Source organism: Galleria mellonella, unplaced genomic scaffold, assembly GCF_026898425.1.
Source record: "Galleria mellonella isolate WM207_F2 unplaced genomic scaffold, CSIRO_AGI_GalMel_v1 utg261, whole genome shotgun sequence".
NCBI lineage: Eukaryota > Metazoa > Arthropoda > Insecta > Lepidoptera > Pyralidae > Galleria > Galleria mellonella.
In genome coordinates, this window is record NW_026442057.1 from 617,796 (window position 1) to 639,989 (window position 22,194).

Below are 22,194 nucleotides of genomic sequence, written 5' to 3' on the forward strand. Positions count from 1 at the left end.
ATAATTTATCTTTTGAAATACTGACATCAGTATTTCAATTATAATTTAAAATGTCATTATTTCTTGGGTACCTAACCTACTTTAAGTGCCTATCACATAGAAAGAAATGTTAGAAACCTCCTTGATTAGCAGGCAATATGCATTCCAGCAACATCTGTCAATGTAAAATAAAAAAAAAAAAATAGAATAAAAAATGACTGATTACCCTTTTGTCTTAGATACTATGAACAACTGAACTTGATAACTGACTAATATTAACTAGTGCAGGTAAACCGAAATCCTGCTCCTGGTTTTCATTAATACTGAACCTGATCCTGGTGTTACTTAATACTAGTGAGTGGCGTGAATTTCCTGGGTACAGAGGAATAACACCTGAGTCCTCAGGAATGGCAACGCATGGGGGGTATCATGGGCGAAACAATATACTCTGTTATGTCCATGGTACTGCTCATGTCTATAGGCGACAGTTACCACTTCCATCAGGTGAGCCGTCAGACTGTTTGCCATTCTAAGTCGTATAAAAAAAAAAAAAACAATTTCCTATATTAAAACAGACCACAGGCACTATCTTTAATCTATGACTTATTGTGTTAATCCTTTTTTATAAGAGGTACTAGCCAAAGGTTAAATATTTTAATACCTCGATCATAAAAATCTAAATAAAGTGCATACATTAAGAATTCATTCGTTGGCATTCTCTTTCTATGACCAAAGGTCGTAAAATAAGGACATAAAATACTTTAATCATCGCAGAGATTAAGAATACTACCCACGATAATCCTCTGAACTATGGGGTTTCATGGGTGTCTATTAGATCATATTCAGAATGTTTTTTTTTACGTGTGATACTGGTATAATATAAAGGCCTGCGCTATCGGTATACGCTGGCGGGGTACCAGTGAGGGATGATAGGTGAACGATGAAAACAGGTCTATTTTTTAATGACGATAATGGAATGATAACTCTGCCACCTTGCCTGCGCTATCGATATACACTAGCGGGGCACCAGTGAGGGATGAGGGGTGACGACGAAAGCAGGTCAGTTAGCCTATCGTGACGAATTCCACTAGAATTAACCACGATGGTTTCCAGGGGGAATAGCGTGGAGATCGAACTGATTGGGTTAGTATACCATGCAATGGATCAGTTAACCCTATTACTAATAATCCCTTTCTCCCACATCAGAATGGGTTTGGTTCTTGTAAATGAATTTTAATTCTTTGCGATCAACATATATGTGAATTTACTGTGAAAACTTAGAAATTTTGCACGAAAATTGTTGTTGGCGGGAATTTAGTTTTCCTCATGGGGTATATAGTTTAAATTATAGGAGAACGGAGAAACTCATTTCAGACGAGCAAAGGCGAAGGTATATTAAAAAATAAACATTACTTTATAAACTCATATTATGCTTTATTTCGTACTGGTGCGTTTACCTTACAAATATACTTATTACAAATTAAACGAAACGTTTTTTTTTTATCCGTCTATTAGATATTACATGTATGTGATGTATATCACTTATCTCGATATGCTTTCCGGAAAACAAAAGCAGTTCCCAAGAATTTATGTTCAATAAATAGGAAAAATAATGCATAAAAAAATTATTATTATATTAAAATGAGATTTCATTATTTGATTTATTTATTTATACATAATAGGGCCTTGATTATCTTAAAGTTTATATAATTAAATTATATAAATCGTATTTAAATGATTCTTATAATTGTTTTTTTTTAAAAATTTATTAGTAAATATTGAAATAATATAGAAATAAATATAATCAAATAATATTTTATTATTTTGTATATTCTTATTGAAAATCGTCAACATAAGTTATGTTATATGTTTCATTTACATTTTTTTATATAAATTTAAATGGTCATAAAAAGTATAGGGTTATTTATGTATTTTTAAATTTTGAATTGAAATAATAAATAGTTGACAAAATAATATCAATCTTCAAGAAATAATCAAGGTATAATATAATTATACTGAAGACTGATGTTATTTTGTGATTGGTAAGAATTATACAATTTATACATTTTAAGTTATATATATAATTATGTTGACAATTTATAATATTATAATTAAAGTGGCCCATTGTTTGTTCTTTGGTGAAATGTTATTGCTTTAAATAAAATAAACTATGTTTAAAACACTGGTTTGTAAAGACATTATAATATTCAAGTCTTTGGCGTTTCTCTAAACTGTATGTTGATTGATTTAAAATATATCCACAATAAAGCATGCTATTAACGAGAACGCAAGGCAAGATAACATTTAAACATTATGATAATTATATTTACAAAAAATAGATATATAATGATTATATATGTAAAAAAAATAATAAAAATGGACGGAACCGATAAGACATTTCAACTAATACTTGTTTATAATATAAAATAAGAAAACAATATTCTAAAAGGCTTTGAACATATCTTTTACAATATATTAATTTACCACATACATTATGAATGAGGACTTCGATAATTCACTTATTTCTCGAACATAATGTACATTTAACTAGAAACTAACACTTTTTAAAAAAGTAAAAAGAAACAAGTAATCTCATAGTAATTTCAGAACCAACCTAAATAAAATACTAAGTTCATGACTCTCATATTTGTTTTGAAGCTTTGAGGCATTCAAATACACATTTATAACAATACAAAAAATAAGTTACATAACTTATATGAATAATAACGACATTAAATGTAAGGGCTATGACGTTGTGCATTAAGGACAGCTTAAATAAAATTTAATGAAATAGGTAATAATATATTAAGGCTCACGAATCTAAAAGTATTACATAAAATTAAGTACTATTTTGTAACTACGTTGAGGTAAAAGAAACAAGAGAATCGTCACTTTAATCCTAATAATGACAATAAATGAATTACATTTAGTTTCATTAAAATACATTATTTACAACTTATCTTAATGGAGATTTATCAACACTTTGGCTCTCTCATACAGTATATTTTTCATTAACTAAATATAATGAGTATAAATGAATTGCTGAAGTTATATTATTAATATATAAATACAAAAATAGAGAAAGCAAATGGTTTACTGACCGATTAATTAATAAAAAAAAAACATGGAGACAATAACTGAATTGTATGTAATAAAATTGTTGATTTATCTACACATTTTGAGTTTTTCTAAGAGAATGGTTAGAAGATTTAAATTAAAATTTCTCACAAGGTTTGTTTTATGAGTGTCCATTATCACTTAATTTTGTTCGTTGTGGCTCGCCGACAGCTATTGCTCGCACGGCGTCCGTTGATATCTGTAAATAATTAAAATACGTTACAAAAATTTACATTAATTTGCGTTATGTGTAAAATAACATCTGCAAATGTACACTAGCTCGCATATTCGTGTTCATTTCATATACACGTTATATTTGAATAACAAATATTAAAAGGGTCAAATCGAATTGTCATTTGAAAAAAAAAAGCTCGCTTTGAACTTAAAACAAACAGAACAGAAGATATGACATATATGTAAATGTACATAACATTTACATTACATATAAAATATATGTAATGAACTAATGAACTAACAAAGAAAATTGCCAGATATACATTATAGAAGGTTCTACTAGAGGGACATTTAAAAAAAAAAAAATATATATAAAAATATATATATATATATATATATATATATATATATAACTTTGAATTTGAAACAATTGTTTAGAATTGCAGAAACACGCTGACCTCTCAAAGGGAAAATCACGAACTTTGAAATAAAACTTTAAATGTGTTCGCAGTGGAATCACTTAAATTTAATGCCCTGTAAGTTATGCCCTGGTCCCATGGGCCCTTTGGGTCCTTCCCTGCCCTTTGTCGGCTACTCCTGTGGGACACATAGGGGCAGGTCGACAAATGTGCGAAAGAATGTCCCCCATTGTGTTTCGGTACTGTGGAGTTGCTTTTTTTTTTGTGAAATTAATTTGTAAGTCATTTTGTAATGGATATAGTTAGTTCTGATGTAGTTGGAATTTGATTGAATGATAACTATGTTGGTAATTGATTGATTGAATAACTATTTCAATCAAGTTGAAGAAAATTTGTATATTGATATAATGAAAGTGAGTTATTTGTTTTTTTACACTATATAATTAGTATTTGAGATGGAGAAAGAGACATGTATAGGTTACTCTTTAATCCCTTGATCATGCAGACAAAGCGGGGAAACATTTGTTGTCAATAATATAACCTTTATTATAATAATATTTTGTTTATAACACTGAGGTTGCAAATAAGCATATGGCCTCCCTGATGGTAAGCGGTTATCGTAGCCTATGAATGCCTGCAATACCAGGGGTATTACGTACGCGTTGTCTGCCCTGAAGAAACTTTTTCATCCCTTTTTTTGAAGAACCCTATATTGAAGTTTTTAAAAAAAAACCTCGACAATAAATGTACATATATTAAAAATTAATATTGTAATAGTTAAAGTTAAATAACAATAATTTTGAATTTTGTAAATTGCGTAAACTAAAATTCTAATAAATACGGTCAATAGAATATTTAGAATTGGCGAGTTTTTTATTTTATACAACTTAGAATGGCAAACAAGCTGACGGCCCACCTGATGGAAAGTGGTAACCTTCGCTTATAGACATGGGTAGTACCATGGACATAACAGAGTATACTGTTTCGCCCATGATACCCCCATGCGTTGCCATACCAAAGTAATATCCCATTTTATTTATTGTTTGTTAGTGCCATAATGGGCAATGCTAGCCCTTTGCCAATCATCATCATATGGTCCTTCAACTATCCACTGATGAACACAAGCCTTCCCTTTGGAAGGTTTTGTCAGTAGCTGTCACGCTTTATTATAATCCTTTGGCAATATTAAATAAAAAAATATATAAGAAAGTAAAGATATTTAAACGTCAAGTGTCAAATAAACATCTTCAGGACAAAAAGCAATCTTCAAAAAGCTAGTGAGATATCGCTTTGAATTTACATCACTGCACTCGAATCGAGTATAAGAGAATGTGCTTTACATATTTTGTTTTAAAGTTCAAAATAAAGACACTAGTTATTGCAAAGTACATAGCTTATCCGCATATCCTGTTTATTCCTTTGATCTCTCACCTCGGGGAATGGATTTGAACAATTTAATAGTTGTGACAAAACAGTAAACAAAAGACTTTCGATTCTATTTTCGGATTTTCTTATTGAATTTTTGACAGTCGTCAATTTGGGTTTCAGTGTGAATTTTTTTGGTAAACATTTATTTATTTCCACTATCATTATTATATCAGCTTTTAACTGTCCACTGCTGAACATAAGTCTAGTAGTAGTCCTAGAGGGGTTTTGCCAGTAGTAGCAACGCTTGGCAGGCGGATTGGCAACCGCAGTTAGATTTTGGAGATGTTTTAAGAGGAACGCTGTTGCCCATTCCTCGTCCTCTCTTAGTTGCCTCTCACAATACCCACGGGAAAGGAAGGGGTGGCCTATTCTATGCTGGGACCAAATGGGAATTTTTACTATAAAATAAAAAAAAAAAAAATAAACAGGCATACTAAAAACAGAAGCTTGTCTGGAATACCGTACACTGTGCTTATTTTGTATTTACCACGATTTATTATATGCCCCTTTTAAAATATCAACAAAGCCTAGTTCTAGTTGCTAAGCGTGGCAACTATTGGCAAAAATCTCCTTATGGGAGAAGCTAACATTATATAGACAGTGTATCCATAGAACTTCTTCGAAAAAAAACGCGTGAATTTTTTCATATAATTTTACGTAATACATAGTTATGGGTGATTCCTTTATAACTTCTATATTTATTTTGTCTTATAAATTCTGCATCTTTTTAATGCGTAAACACTCATTTTATTTATACATCAAAATACATTTTATGCCTCTCTCTTATTTAAAGAACACTGATAAAAGAAAACGAGATAGCTAATTTGACAATTAGCTGACAAAAAGTTTCTGAGGTTTTTGAGGTAATATAATAAAAGGTTAGAGACCTACCATATATCCAGTAGTGGACAAACAAAAATAAAAACAATAAACGGACCTCTTATTTTTGAAAAAAAAAAACACCGTCGCTTAAAACCAATCCACTGGCTGTAAATGCGAGTAACATTTTAAGGATCATTCCAACGATGGATAAGGGCCAGGTGTTAATACGTCTCCCTGAGGTAACGGACGTTGGTTGGAGTGATAAAACGTGCAGATTTATACAACGCTCACGGCCATTTGTTTGCGAGCGGTTGAACGTTTTAAACTGCGAATATTTGCCTTTAATGGCGGAGGTATTGAACGCAACTCTTGTTGAAGAGTCGACGGAAACTGTAACAGTGTTACTAAAACCAATACATGGGATAGAGCTTGTTTAAAACATATCAATTGAGAACGCGGAACTATTTTTACAAGAATATTGCACCCAGAAAATATATTGTTTTTTTTTTATGCAACTTAGAATGGCAAACAAGCTGACGGTCCACCTGATGGAAAGTGGTAACCTGTCGCCTATAGACATGAGCAGTACCATGGACATAATATGAGTATACTGTTTCGCTCATGATACCTCCCATGGATTGCCATTCCTCTGTATCCTATAAATTCACTGCCATATCCCAACCTTCAAACCGAAACACAGCCATGCAAACAACTGCTTCACGGTAGAAACACGAATGGGACAAAGTTACCGACGAAGCAAACGACTTTTGCACAAAGTTTCCCAGTTTTTGATGTTTTATGGCGACGACGCTATAAAATAAATATGGGTCCCATAACGGTATGGCAAAGGTAGTAAACCCTATCGATGGGATAATAACCAAAGCCATGGTTTTATATAAGTATCGTTATATTATATATACTCAATAAGTATATATGTAGTATAAGTCATGAAATATTTATATATGCAATGCTATGAAGGAACTGAATGTCTTCTGAAAACCATACAGTGAGTTCATCTTAGACCTTATGTTTGTATTTGGAATTATGTAATTTTTTATCTTTTTTTATTTAGAGGCTTTTATCCTATAATGTCAGCCTCATCATACCCTAATTTTATGAAATACGTCACATACTTAAAACATTGATACATAAATAAATAATACATAATAACTCAGTAGTGTATTTTGATGAAGGGAATTATTGATTCAAAAATATAGTAATTAAAGATTTTGCCATTCCGGAATGTGGCTCTGCGAGTATATTTGAAAATAAACCAATCTCCTCCAAGTCTATTGAGACTGTATTTCTGTATCAATACTTCCATTTGTGTTTTGTATTTCGTACATTCGGATATCATATGATTATTGTATGAGGAATTATGTACTTGAATTTTGTTATATTGTGCCTTTTTGTATTTTTTTAGACTTTTATAATTACTTTTTATATTATGGTGTATTTATTTGTTCTTTGTATAGTCAAGTGTTGAGTGTGGGGGAATATCCAGAATACCATAACACACCCTGTGCTACCTACTCTAATCCTAGTACCGATTCTGTCCACTTCCAATGTAAATATGTATAATCCTATGTATATTCTATTTTGTAAAATGTACAAATGAAGTGATTTTCATTTATATATATATATATATATATATATATATATATATATATATCACACAAATATATATATGTCCCACAGAAATTTATATGGAAATCGGTTCAGAACACCAGAACCTAGTTCTAAATTGAAATAACTATTTTTGCTACAAATTAAAGTTTTTTTTGCGAAACACAACCTTAAGATAATTTTTAAAACGCTGTTAAATTACGATAATTTACGAATGTATAAAACAATACTTTTAAATTAATCTAACAGTCTGTAGTTGCTTGTTATCAAATAGGTACTCACCACTTGGAGAGCAGCCCCGTGGCGGCTGAGTGCGAGTACGGCCCGCCGTATGGTGAGTACTGCGAGTACGGCGCCGCGTATGCATACTCGCTCGCCAACGTCGTGGTACCTGCAAAGATTAATTTTACACATAGTACATTTAAATAAATACACATAATGTTAACAGAGATTTAAAAGAGTTGAACTGTTGAGTTTCTCGCGGGCTCTTCACAACAGATAACAAGTTTTCGAAGCTTGCAGTAGATTAAAAAAAAAATACGATTTAAAAGTGCTTGTAAAAAGACTGTTTGAATAAATATGGCTTGAATTTCTATTTGATAAATAGATAGATTTTGTTTAAGAATATCCATACAAGAAATAACAGTTTTTTTTTTCAAAACGACTCCATTTTTATTTAAACAATTTATTTATGGTTAGTTTCATTTCATTCAGCAGTTTATTACATACTAGCGGCCCGTCCCGGCGTCGCACGGGTGGACATTTTTAACATTTCCCTTCACTACTCTGCTCCTATTGATCGTAGCGTGATGAAAAGTATACTATAACCTGTCCAGGAGCATGAAGAATAATTGTACCAAGTTTCGTTAAAATCCGTCGAGTAGTTTTTGTTTCTATAACGAACATACAGACAGACAGACAAAATTTTTACTGATTGCATTTTTGGCATCAGTATCGATCACTAATCACACCAGGGTGTGATAGTTATTTTGGAAATATATTTCATGTACAGAATTGACCTCTCTACAGATTTATTATAAGTATTGATTTGCAGTATATAATATAGACATAATAATATTAAAATATAAAAAAAAATATATATTTTAATAATTTACCTATAATCTTTCTACATAATCAAATTTATTTATTTATTTAAATTTTATTAATTAATTACGTAAATAAATTCATAATAAAAAGGCGATTTCACACATACGCATATGTTACTTAATATATACCTATACATTGTTGCCATGTGGTCCCGGCATAGACTAAACCACCTATTTCTTTCCCGTGGGTGTTTTAAGAGGTGATTAAAATATAGAAGTGATACAATTAAATTAATTATACACTATTTTTTAAATATAAAACAAAACATAAAATATAATAGATACGATTAAATATAATGCAATTAATTTAATTTTGTCTGTTTAAAAATTGTCACAATACACACTGCTGTATCCGCTGACATTGATGCTCCTTTCCACTTTGGGTGTTGCTGGAAGAAAACTCTATCAGAGTTAAGCTCGCTTTTGTACTTTTGTTTACCTCTGTCTTATTCTTATAACTAGTGTGTACAATAAAGAATTAATAAAAATAAATAAATAAAAAATAAAACACGAAAATATGTTTCCGCCATGTGTGTCGCAGCGACCCAAATAGGCTACAGCTGAGTGACAGTTTTGGGATAACAATATTTTCATTTTTTCCTAGTTTTTTCTACCTTACCGACATTGTAATATAAACATCAACTGTTATTCAAGAATAAGACGTTCCTTTAAGTAATTATATAGAATACGTAGTCATAAATATGGTATATTTTAATGGGATTGCATTTAAAAGGTACTATTAAAGATCTAGCGCCGACACGCCTCACAAGGTCGGGTAGATAAAATTCGTACATAACGACGCCCCTCGCACGCAATATAACAAGCTTTATACGCGTAACCACTCTCAAATACCCCTCCCGCGCCCCCAAAGAGTGACAGTTTAATATTTATAACCGAAATAAGCCTACAAACCCGTTTGAAGTACTCAGAGCCACTTCTGTCGCATCACAGACTCGTGTTTCGCTTCGTTACCCGTCCCAGACAAAGCCCGTATGATTTCCCACCCTCCCCCCACTAAAATTATTTGCATAGAGCCCCGAATGAGCTATTAAAGATGTCTGCTCACCCCCCCTCTCACCCTGCACCCGTCCGGGATAAGCAGATTGCGGTAGATTAAAGACCAAAAGCATAAAGAGAAGTTGCGTCCCCGAGCGCGATCCCTGCGGTACACCATTTTAGTATCTCCCTTTGATATGCATAAGTGCGAAAACTCTGTGGTACTGTATGAATTTTATGATGTTATAACAGTGGGAGAGACGGGGTCCGAGGAGAAAATTAGATTTCCCTCAGAGTGCCTCGGAGTGGCGTGCTCGACTTTGTCGAAAGCTTTCCTAAAGTCATTGCCGTTTTTTCAGCGTGATTCTTCAGCTGTTTTTCTGTTCGGCCACTTTTGTTTTTTTTTTCTTTTCTTTTCTTATCCGCTCATTGTTTTATCTCGGCGAGGGTCATATTGTGATCTCTTTATTACGTCCGTAACTTGTGAATGGATGTATTTCAATTTAAATCTTTGACTAAAGACGGAAAATATTTTTTTTTTTACAATGATACCTTTTTGTTTAGTTTTTTAATATAGCTAAGTAATAGCATATAAATTATAATGTTCCTGACACTGTTTATAATATACAAATGCTATGAAGAACGGAAATTTAATGAACTTACCACTTAGTGACTTATCCTATCCCCTTATACGATTTTTTTCCTGAGAATTTATTTTAACTTTCTTACACAAAACATTAATAAATTTTTTACGCTTTACTCTGCACTTTATAGTACGATAGGGTTTTTAAAATACCAAAACTATAGTAGATCATTGACAAAACTTACGGATTCAATACATCATTTTAGGGGGAAAAGGGATTGTTAGGAATGGAGATTGACACCCTTATTGTTAGCAATATACCCTATTAGGTCGACCTCCACGTGGTTCCCCCTGGAAACCATCGTGAACAATTCTTATTGAATTCGTCACGATGGGCTAACTGACTTGCTACATCCTCATCTATCATCCTTCACTGGTGCCCCGCCGGTGTATACCGATAGCACGGGTGGGGTTACCATTCCATTATTATCCATTAAAAAAAACATCATTTATTTATGTAAATTATCAATTATTAGATTGACTGTAATACAAACAATGCAATTCAGTACAGGTAATAGTTAGGTACAGCGACCGTTTATCATAAGACGGGTTGTATGCTTATTTGCCACGTTCGTAGTATAAAAAAAAGGTTTTAAACAATAGAAACTGTCAAAATTTCAACTATCACCTGCATCATGATATAAAGTGCAGAAAATAGCGTGGTGTTTTTTAACTAGTTGATTTAAATACCCAAAAAATCGGCACAAGAATAGAACTATACATCAAAATCTTCGAACGAGGTACATTCTCGATCTCCATGCAGTCTCCAATGGAAACTATTGTGGTTAATTTCCAAAAAAAAACTCACAAAGTTGCAATAAATAAAACAATTTTATAGAAATGTTATTAAAATATGACATTTATATACCAATAATTAGTGTTACTGAAAAAAGGCCGGCAGCACATCTGCAAATACTTTGGTATTGTGAGTGCTCATGGACGGCGGTAGTCGTTTATCATCAGGTGAGCCTTACGGCTCACCCGATGTAAGGTAAAGTAAACGAGCATGCGATCGTTTGCTCCCTGTGTAAAAAAAAAAAATAAACAACTTACCATCATAATGTGCATAAGGCGGGTATGGCGGCGCCGGTGGTTGTAACACGACCAGGGCGGCAGCGTCCGGACTGGCGGCGGCTGATGGTGGCTCCCCACCAGCACCGCCGTTCGATCCCGTTGAGTCGTTCGTTGCTGTAAAATCTGAAGTATTAGTTTCATGATTGCGTACAGCGGAACAGTACTGTTTGGGAGGAAAGGGATTGTTAGCAATAGAGTCTAGAAACCCCTGATATCTGAATCAACGGCTGATAACCCCGTTTGAGCTAACGGTATACGCTGGCGGAGCACCAGTGAGGGATGATAGGTGAAGATGAAGTAGGCAGGTTAGTTAGCCCATCGTAATGAATGAACCAAAAATTAAGAGCGATGGTTTCCAAAGAGAACCGTGTGGAGATCGACTGAATAAAGTATATTAAAGAACGGTCCCACGGAAGTTTTATCAAAATTTGTCCAGTAGCTTCGTTTTAAAAACAAAGTAACCGGTTTTTCCACAATTGAAGTCGGTTTTTTTTGGGGAACACAATCTTGATCATTTATGAAATAAAATGTACTTGTCATATTCAAAATATGAGCCAATAAGCGGAAGATTTTCAAATGAAATGGTACTCGTCATAAAAACCACAAAACATTTGTTTGGTGCAGAGTCAACGACCCGTACAGGTATCACAATAGCATGTGATCTAGTCAGGTGACCCACGGATCGCGTTACGTGCGCCGGCGCATCGTGTTACTGGGAGGGGAGACTGAGGTCCATTCACAGGGAGGATGTGGTCAGTCCGGTGGGATTTGTTCGAGATACAAGATGTGAATGAGTTTTTAGTTTCATTGAAGACGTGAACTGGCCTTTTTCCTTGACTTTATGCGGTGTCTTTTATCCTTTACTTCGAGGGAACTTCTGAGAATCTTACTTAATAGATGAGATATACAAGTTTTTAACTACTCTGTCAGGTCGACCTCTACGTGCTCTCCTCTAAAAATTTAACTGAGATTATGTATTTATATGTTTAGGATTACTAACATTAGTTAAATATATTATTTTGGTAAGGCTGTTACACTGCATTACAGATATGTTACAAACATTGCACTAATAATTATTGGTTTTATGCATGTATAAAACCAATAATTGATTATTAATAACATATTAGATAAGTAATTGATTAAAAATGAAGTTGCTAGTCTTCTACTCCTGGGGATATTGCCTCCACTATCTAGGGTAGATATAGTTTAAAACCAGGTCAAATTAATTTATTTAATGTTCCGATTGTCATATACTGTATTTCTGTATCCGGGATCATCTAATAGCTAAAGGTGTGTATATATATACCAATATCTATATATTGTACCTACAATATGTATACATATATTGGCCCAATAATAGATATATCAAATATCGGTTATGTAATACATAATATCTAAAAAGGTACCCGCTCGTAATGAATAATAGATATCGGACTGGTATTGACGATATCGATATGGGTGGTCAACAATATATAGAAGAATATATAGATATAGGAAGAAAGAAAGAAATAATTTATTCAAAGAATCATGCCACTCACACAGTAGCATACAAAGCAAGTACGTATCCAATTTATGTATCAATCCAATTTATTGCCAATGACAATTTTGTCACTATCGGATTTTCACAATATCAGATATCACCCATTCGTACCAACACCTATTGCGACATACATATACAATCCGACAGATTCATTTTTATTAGTTAAATAAAAAAAATATATAGTAACAAATCTAGCTTCCCATGCGGCCAGATCGCCGGCATCCGACCACAAACCATTTTGTGGTTATCAATCTCATAATGACCGCCGAATGGTTTTTTGTTTGTTTTGTTATCACATGGGAATTTACAATGATTTTATTGATTTGCTGATCACTTTGACCGACACTCACAAAAAGGAGGGTATACTGTTTTGGGTGTTTGTATGATTCACTTTAATTTTCCGTCTGACTGTCTTCGAGTTAATAAATTTAGTTTTATTCTACAAATGCTTAGAAAATATGTACAATTTGCAAATAAGGGTTTGTGAGTAAACATAGACTGATGAATTGCACGATATTTTATATCATCATCATCATCATCATCATCATCATCCTCACATCAGTCTTTAACTGTTCACTGCTAAACATAGGCCATTCAGATAAAAACAATCCCAAATAGGTTTATAAACGACAAAGCTATGGGGTAACAACCATAAAAAAATACAATTAAAATGAGGACCTCGTTCGTTTTTGAAGTCAGCTAAAAATGAGACAAATGGAGAACTTCATTTTGCAGAGCATGTTGTCCAAAAACATTGGCTCAAGACCCTAACATACACGCCCAAATAAAAAAAGTCAATAAATAAAAACACTACGTTCTTATCCCTTGAAGTCAAACAACAATCATGACCTTTCCAAGTCGACTCGTGACAAAACTAACGGATACGGCACATTCCAGTAAGTGGCATCAGACCATTATTAGACACGCCCTGAAAACTTGCGGTGACATGCCCTACCGCTGGCATAGTGCACCGGCGAGCTAACTGTTTCCCAGATTCCCCAAGTTGTTGTGGTGATGTTTTATTGCGGTCTACGCTGTAAGCATCATTTGTCATTCACCAGAGACATGCAAAGATTAAGCAGGTATTATACTTTATACTTTGTACAAAAGTCGATTGCGGGTACCTCTGTCCCATTCGTGTTTCAACCGTGAAGCAGTTGTGTTTGCATGGCTGTGTTTCGGTTTGAAGGGTGGTATATGGCGTGAATTTACTGGGTACAGAGGAATAACACTTGAGTCCTCAGGAATGGCAACGCATGGGGGGTATCATGAGCGAAACAGTATACTCTGTTATGGCCATGGTACTGCTCACGTCTATAGGCGACGGTTACCACTTTCCATCAGGTGGGCCGTCAGCTTGTTTGCCATACTAAGTTGTATAAAAAAAATATATTATCATCACGTCAGCCGTTAACTGTCCACTGCTGAACATAGGCCTTTCCCAATAAAAGGAGTTTTGCCAGTAACTGCCATGTTTGTCAGGCGGATTGGCAACTACAGTTAAACTTTTGGTGGTGTTTTAAAAAGGACAATGCTGCCTATTTTTCGACTGTTAAACTTTCTTAGTCGCCTCTTACGACACCTATGGAAAAGGAAGGGACGTTATGTTTAGTCTATGTTAAATCTGTAGTCTCATTAGACATGACAGGGGGAAAGGGATTGTTGGTAATGAGACTGCGATTCCCCATTGCTAGCAATTTTTTTTTCAACACAGGGGGCAAACGAGCATGCGGCTCACCTGGTGATAAGTGACTATATATATAGCTATATACTTTGACATGGTGACCTTCACACGTGCCCCCGTGGAAACCATCGTGTCTAATTCAAGGTCAATTCATCTCTATGCGCTAATTGAGCTTTTCAATGGACTTTGAATTTAAAAATTAATCTGTATTATTTTATACATGTAGGTATAAAATTTATTTGAAAAGAATACGAGCTGTGTTTCTTGTTAGTTCTTTTCTCATCTCGAAATCATTCCGAACTGACGGTAGATTTGACATATCATAAGTGTCTGGAATAGACCTACATGAATACAGATATTTTGAATTTGAATTTTGAAAAACTTCAAAATGAAAGAAGTTTTCAATTCGATTGTATTTTTTATGTTTGTTACCTCATAATTCCGTCACTTGTAAACCGATTTGGAAAATTATTTCTTTATCTGAAAGGATATACTTACAGATTAGTGTCATAGAAATTTTATCAAAATCTGTGCAGTAGTTTAGTTTAAGAGGAAGAATGAGGAACATGGGACAGATAAAGGAAACACTGTGTTATGTCGTATAGGGAGATCAAGGATATGGCCTGAGATAGAACTGGCTGGAGGAAGATGCATGAATTAGTTGCACCGACAAGTGGAAACTCTTAAATGAAAAAGAAAAATAGTTTAGTTTTTAGATCAAAATAATTGATTTTACACGATTGAAATTTTTTTTTTATGGAACACAATCTTTAATCATCATTCTCATATATCGTCTCTCACTGGTGCCCCGTTAGCGTATACCGATAGCGCAGGAGGGGGGTTACTATTCCAATAAAACCACTATTCCATAGATATAACACGCAATGACAGTTTTAGACTTATACCACCAAGGTCATTAATGACCTGTTAGTACTGACAAGATGATGATGATGATGATGAAGAAAATAATGATACAGTAGTGATGATAAAGATTTTTTTATACAACTTAGAATGGCAAACAAGCTGACGGCCCACCTGATCGAAAGTGGTAATCGTCGGCTATAGACATGAGCAGTACCATGGACATAACAGAGTATACTGTTTCGCCCATGATACCCCCTATGCGTTGCCATTCCTGAGGACTCAGGTGTTATTCCTCTGTACCCAGTAAATTCACGCCATATCCCACCCTTCAAACCGAAACACAGCCATGCAAACACAACTGCTTTACGGTTGAAACACGAATGAGGACGGAGGTGGCCAAGCAAACGAAGAAAGTCGAGTACAAAGTCTCTCTCTGGTATAGAATGACGATAGTGTAAATTGAATGATGCTGATAATAATTATATATATATATATATATATATATATATATATTCTTTATTGCACTTGTAAGTTACATATAAAATAATCTATTTATAAATGTTGTGAGCAAGGGTGGACTTATCTCTGACAGAGATCTCTTCCAGTCAACCCAGTACAGTAAGAAAGCATTTCGTTAGCGGACAGCTGAAGTGCTACAACTATTAATACATAAACAGATATACAGTTAAATAAAATATTAAAATATATAATAAAATATTACATAAATACATACACTATAAATATATACAATACCTACCTACTTATATAGTATATGTTAAAATAAATTAATATACTACATACATTAGAAATTTCGTTTAATGATTTTAAGATTTGAGAGTTCAATTAGAAAAATACAAAAAAAAAATATATTACTCAAGGGAAAGAAAATGTGATTTTAACCTCTTCTTGAAAGAGGTAATAGAGGACTCTCTTGTATTTGGGAAGGGAGTTTGTTCCATAACTGGACAGCTCGATACGAGAAAGAGTTGCCCATAAAGTGTGTCCTACACACAGGAAGCGCATCCTGGATTGCAGTTGACAGGAGCGTTTAGGACGGACTGGTGGTGGTAATAATTTAAACCGGGAGCGGAGGTACGATGGAGAATTGGGGTTATTGAGTATGTTATAAAGGAAAGAAAGGATGTGCATATCACGTCGAAGTCGGATAGGGAGCCACTTTAACTGGTTGCGAAAGGCAGACACGTGATCGTATTTACGAAGACCAAAGATGAACCTAATAGCTAGGTTTTGTAAACGTTCCAGCTTGTTTAGCTCCTCAGTCACATCCAAAAAACAGACGTCGGCATTGTAGAGATTGTGCGAGCATAATTTTTGTGTTTTATTGGAGTCGCTTGAGAGAGTGAAATGAAAAGTACATGCGTTTACTGAGTTCATTTATATGACATGCCCAAGACAAAGTGCCGTCCATTATGAGACCAATGAGCCACTGGAACTCCATCATAATAAAGTATCTCGGATTCAACTTGCATCTCATCCTGCTGCTGCCAATAATGATGGCTTGTGATTTAATAGGATTATGAGAAGTCCAAATGTATCAGCCCACGATTGTATTGCACATAAATCAGTATTTAAGGCAGCAATGGCATCAGACAATCCAGGCAATGCGAGTGTCTGTAGAGTTGTAGATTCATCCGCATACAGATGGTAGGGAGAATTAATATAACGAGAGATATTGTTTATAAAAATTGAAAAAAGTAGGAGAAAGCACGCCACCTTGAACACCGGCAGTGAGCGAAGACCAATCCGATGAAGCATCATTGGCTCTTACACACTGCCGGCGACCGAAAAGATAGGAAGAAAACCATTCAATAGCAGAAGAGGATACGTTTATTGCTCGTAGCACGGCAAGCAAAATGTCAAAATCTACTGAGTTAAAGGCACTAGTAAAGTCAAGAAGAACAATAGCTGTGAGATTGGTGTCCTCCATGGCTCGCCGAATGTCCTCAGTGATATTAAGTAGTGCTCCAGTAGTGCTATGGGAAGGACGGAAACCTGATTGGAAAGGGCATAACAGGTGATTGACCGTGAGATACTGATGTAATTGATTGTGAACTACTGATTCAAGGACCTTAGAGAGAATGGGGAGAATGGATATGGGGCGGAATTGGGAGAAGCTGGTCGGATTCGGAGTTTTGGGAATTGGAATAATAAAAGCCTTTTTCCACTGTATTGGGAAAACATTGCATTTCAGCGAGTAATTTATAATGTGTGTAATTGCAATATCTCATCCAACACAGGCAGAATCATATCGAGGCTTAAGTTGTCACTGCCAATGGCTTTGGTAGATATGGAACAGATAATCTTTCTGACAGCGTCTGTGGACACCATACGGAAAGTAAAAGGAGAGCAATCAGGCACTTCGGCATTAGAAAGATATAAAAGAGAGTTGACCTTAACAGAATTACTTAAAGAAGAGGGAGGAGTGGAAAAGTGAGTATTCAAACCATTAAGGTCCAAGTTGTTAAGAGATTGATTAGAGGATTTGCCTATGCCTAAAGATTGCAGAAATTTCCAGACTGGCTGGGAAAGGTTTTGAATGGTAGAATGGATATAGCGACGTTTGGCATCCCTACACATTCTGTTGCAGATGTTACGTAGTTTCTTATAAGCTCCGAAATTAACCTGAGATTTATCGTGCTCATCTATCCCGCTTAGCCATAGTTCTTCTAATTACTGGGGATAGCCACGGAGCCTGCATGCCTAATACGAACAGGACGAACTGGAGCATGAGCATCATACAGTTTCAGTAATTCCAGATTTAAGATCTCTACCATCATGTCTACGCTATCAGCCGAGAGCAAACTCGACCAATCCATGCGTCTCACATCCTCTCTCAAACGACTCAAATCCATATGCTGAAAGTCAGACGAACCTTGCCTTTAGTCTTAGGAGGGCGTTATAAGAAAGATATACTAGATCGTGATAAGAGAAAGGAGAGCACATTTGCCCATGATAAATGGCCATATAGGGATCAGAAACAATCATGAGATCAATAAAGGAAGGGTTACTGTTAGGGAAATAATGTGTCGGATTTGGCAATGTCAGTATTTGAAGATTTAGCGCAGTAGTTAATCTCTTAAGTTTACTCGCTCTGTTGTCATCCCTCAACAAGCAGGTATTTAAATCTCCCATAAGAATGACATGATCATACTGAGTCACTAAATTTTCTAGTAGATGCTCTAAGGTGTCAAAGTAATCAATCCTGTTGGAAGGACAATACAAAACACCAAGTAAGATCTTTTTATGGTGAATTTCCAAAGAAAGAAACAAGTATTCGAGAGAACCACTATATTCTGACTGAGATGCGCAAACCACATTCGCAGCAATGTGATTGCGAAGGTAGATCCCTACTCCACCTCCACCTGTAGGTGTCCGATCATTGCGAAAGAATTTGTATCCCGGAATGGCACAACTGACAGATGGTAGTGAGGGTTTTAGCCATGTTTCGGATACAAGTATACAATCAACTATGCCAGCGCTGAAGGATGTGAGAATATCAGTGTAATGAGCTATAATACTCTGAGCGTTAATATGCACTAGGGAAAGGAATTTGGAATGGTCATTAAAGGCAATACGCAATTTATTTTCAAGAGGGTCACTATCACATAACGAAGAGTCATGACTAGATACAGTATCAAAATCATCAGAGGAAGAACAAGAAAAGTAATCGTCATGTATATTCATAAATACTTGCTAAATGTATAAAAATAACAATATATTAATAAATAAATATTAGTAAATATATATTATTTTACTAAATATATCTGCAATAATAAATAAAAAAAAATTGCTTAATTACTGCATAGGTTGACGCAATGAGTCAAGTTCATACTTACTACAAAAAAAAATCACACAAAAAAAAAAGATATTAAAAAAGAAAGAAACGTATTACATTTACAGCATATACGAAATAAATATAGTATATATGAAAATTTACAGCATAAATTGAAAATAGTGGGTACGCAATCCAGAATAGCAATAACGAAACGCAACACTATATTTCATAGCCACTGACAATTGGCAGTTCAGACGAGTAACATTACATTCCAGACAAATTATCTTTTTGAAGACTAGGCAGCATGGTCTCCGACCTTAGCCTGTTCCAAACGGAACAAACGTACTAAAAAAAAAAAAAAAAACGAGTAACATTACAAATAAAAAAACGGTTTACAATATTTTTTATATCATATAAAATTTGTAACTAACCTCAAGCAAATTATTAAAGTGAGAAAGGAATTATGTACATCAAGTGATGGTGATGATGCGAAGGTACTCACCGGAATGAGGCGTGTAGTGTGGATGCGCCGCGTGTTCGTACGGCGCGTCGAACAGGTCCCCGTAGTACCCGGTGGCGCCGCCCGTGGCACCTCCCAGCTCAGACAGCAGCTTGTACTCGTCTTTGAGACTCCATTTAGATGATGACCAAAGCTGAAAACGTACTCCGTGTTAATTGTCAGTCAGTTCAGCTCGACCAGACCAGGTAACAGAGTACATTGTTAGCAATGGAACTAGTACTAACAATCCCTTTGCCCCTTGCTGCTAGATGGTTCTAACCTTTGCTTATGGGGGGAAAGGTATTGTTAGTAATGGAGACTGAGAATCCTATTGCTATCAATATACCCAACCAGATCGACCTCCTCGCAGTTCTCCCTGGAAACTATCATGGTTAATTCCTGATGAATTCATCATGATGGGCTAACTGGCCTGTTTTCATTCTCATCTATCACCCTTCACTGGTGCTCTGTCAGCGTATCCCGTTAGCGCAGGCGGGGTCACCATACCATTTTCACGCATCAAAAAACCTTTGATTATGCATGGAAGACAATGAACAGAAACGTATGGTGGAGAACCGTCATTTATACAGATGGTCGGGATGGAAATTTAGCATGTGGTGGACTGTACGATGATGAAATTCAGCAGCTGGTTTTAATCCGAACAATTCCTTTGAGCTCTCCCCATGACATATGCGATAAAAGACGCAAAGAGACGCAACGTTTCTGCGCAATGCATTTTAATTTCTTTTAACCGTAACTTAATTTTCTTTTTACCGTAACACTGCATTATACCGTATGATTTTACCGTCACGATATAATAGGACAGCAAAATGTGTGCAAATTGTATGGAGATTTCTATCAACTGTCCGTTTTTTTTTATATTTCTTTTTTTTTATACCACTAAAGTGGCAAATAAATATACGGCCCTCCTGATGGTAAGCGGTTACCGGTAATTTATAAACGCTTGCAATACCATGGGTATTACGCGCGCGTTGCCGACTCTAAAGGTACCTCTTCATTCTTTTTTTGAAGAATCCTGTGCATTTCTATGCACATTTTAAATATCACGCAGTTTATGATAGCGTTTCCATACAACTGTAAACATTTTGCTCATATTTCTTGTTAATAAAGACTAGCATTTTTGATTTGACATGAATATTAGAATTTCATTATATTAAAACTTTAAAAACAAAACAACTGACGTATATATTTTCCAACCAGCTATATTTCTCTCAACCTCTTTTCACGTACATAATGGCGGTCGGAAGTAACGTCGTAAACCCGCCATGCCATCCGTCAGCCGAACAAGATGGCGGCTGAGTTTACGCGCCAATTCGCGCCGGATTACATCTGTTTTCATTAATCGCTCAACTAATGAGCGGGTTTTGTTTCGGTTAACAGGTTACCTTTCACCTGTGGTTTAGGTTGTGGTATTACCAGCTTTTAATGGAATTATTAATGTGATTCAACACATAATGTTGATAAATTAACATTAGTAAGTGCGCATACCATAGACAAAAAAATCGTATTATTATTCAATATATATGTTATGGATATTAAATTAAATCAATTTTGTTCTCTCATCTATTTAAAGGAAAGGAAATGCTAAAGTATATGACCTTGACCTCATCTTTGATGACCTTGATGAATATTTCATTATATATTTATAGTGTTATAATTTTTTTTACAAAATACGGATCAACCAACTTTTGTAATTTTTATTATACAGTTTTTTAAGCTTCCTGAAGGTTTATGCATACAACGCATGAGGAGTATCAAGGGAATCACAGTATATTTAAATCGAAGATACTGTTCATGTTTATAGCTGATTGTTACCACTTACTATAAGGTAGATCGATAAAAAATATATGTATATAATACTTACATTTGAGTATATTTGGTCCCCATTGTAGTGACTTCGTTGTCTTTTCACGTCGTCTTCTGAATGGCTATTGAAGTCTCTGTTCTCATCTATAAAAAAAATATCTTGGTATAATATTTTTTTTTATACGACTTAGAATGGCAAACAAGCTAACGGCCCACCTGATGGAAAGTGGTAACCGTCGCCTTTAGACATGATCAGTACCATGGACATAACAGAGTATACTGTTTCGCCCATGTGTTGCCATTCCTGAGGACTCAGGTGTTATTCCTCTGTACCCTGTATCCCACCCATGCAAACACAAATGCTTCACGGTAGAAACACGAATAGGACAGAGGTACCCAAGCAATCGACTTTTGTACAAAGTCTCCCTCTGGTGTTTTTCTATGTCGGGGCTATGCAGCGTATTTTTAAAAGTATAGGGTACTGTTATCCCGGTCAATCACTATAACCCGGTCACGAAGACGAAGTCACGGGTAAAGACAAGTACTTGAACAATGAGAAACGATACAGCTGAATAAACAATAGGCTGTATAACTTAAAAT

General features: G+C 34.9%; 1 protein-coding gene across 3 annotated transcripts in view; it reads right to left on the reverse strand.

The window, feature by feature from the left end:
- Positions 1-1,392: 1,392 nt before the first annotated feature.
- LOC113521055 (paired box protein Pax-5) overlaps positions 1,393-22,194 on the reverse strand; it is a 141,581-nt gene continuing 120,779 nt past the window's right edge. For all 3 annotated transcript variants that reach the window (XM_052894981.1, XM_052894980.1, XM_052894982.1), the window contains 5 exons: positions 21,653-21,738; positions 19,771-19,921; positions 11,364-11,498; positions 7,848-7,956; positions 1,393-3,295 (listed from right to left, as the gene is read on the reverse strand). In XM_052894981.1, the coding sequence (XP_052750941.1) occupies position 3,295; positions 7,848-7,956; positions 11,364-11,498; positions 19,771-19,921; positions 21,653-21,738 (482 nt within the window). In that variant the 3' untranslated portion in view covers positions 1,393-3,294. The remainder of the gene's footprint in view (positions 3,296-7,847; positions 7,957-11,363; positions 11,499-19,770; positions 19,922-21,652; positions 21,739-22,194) is intronic.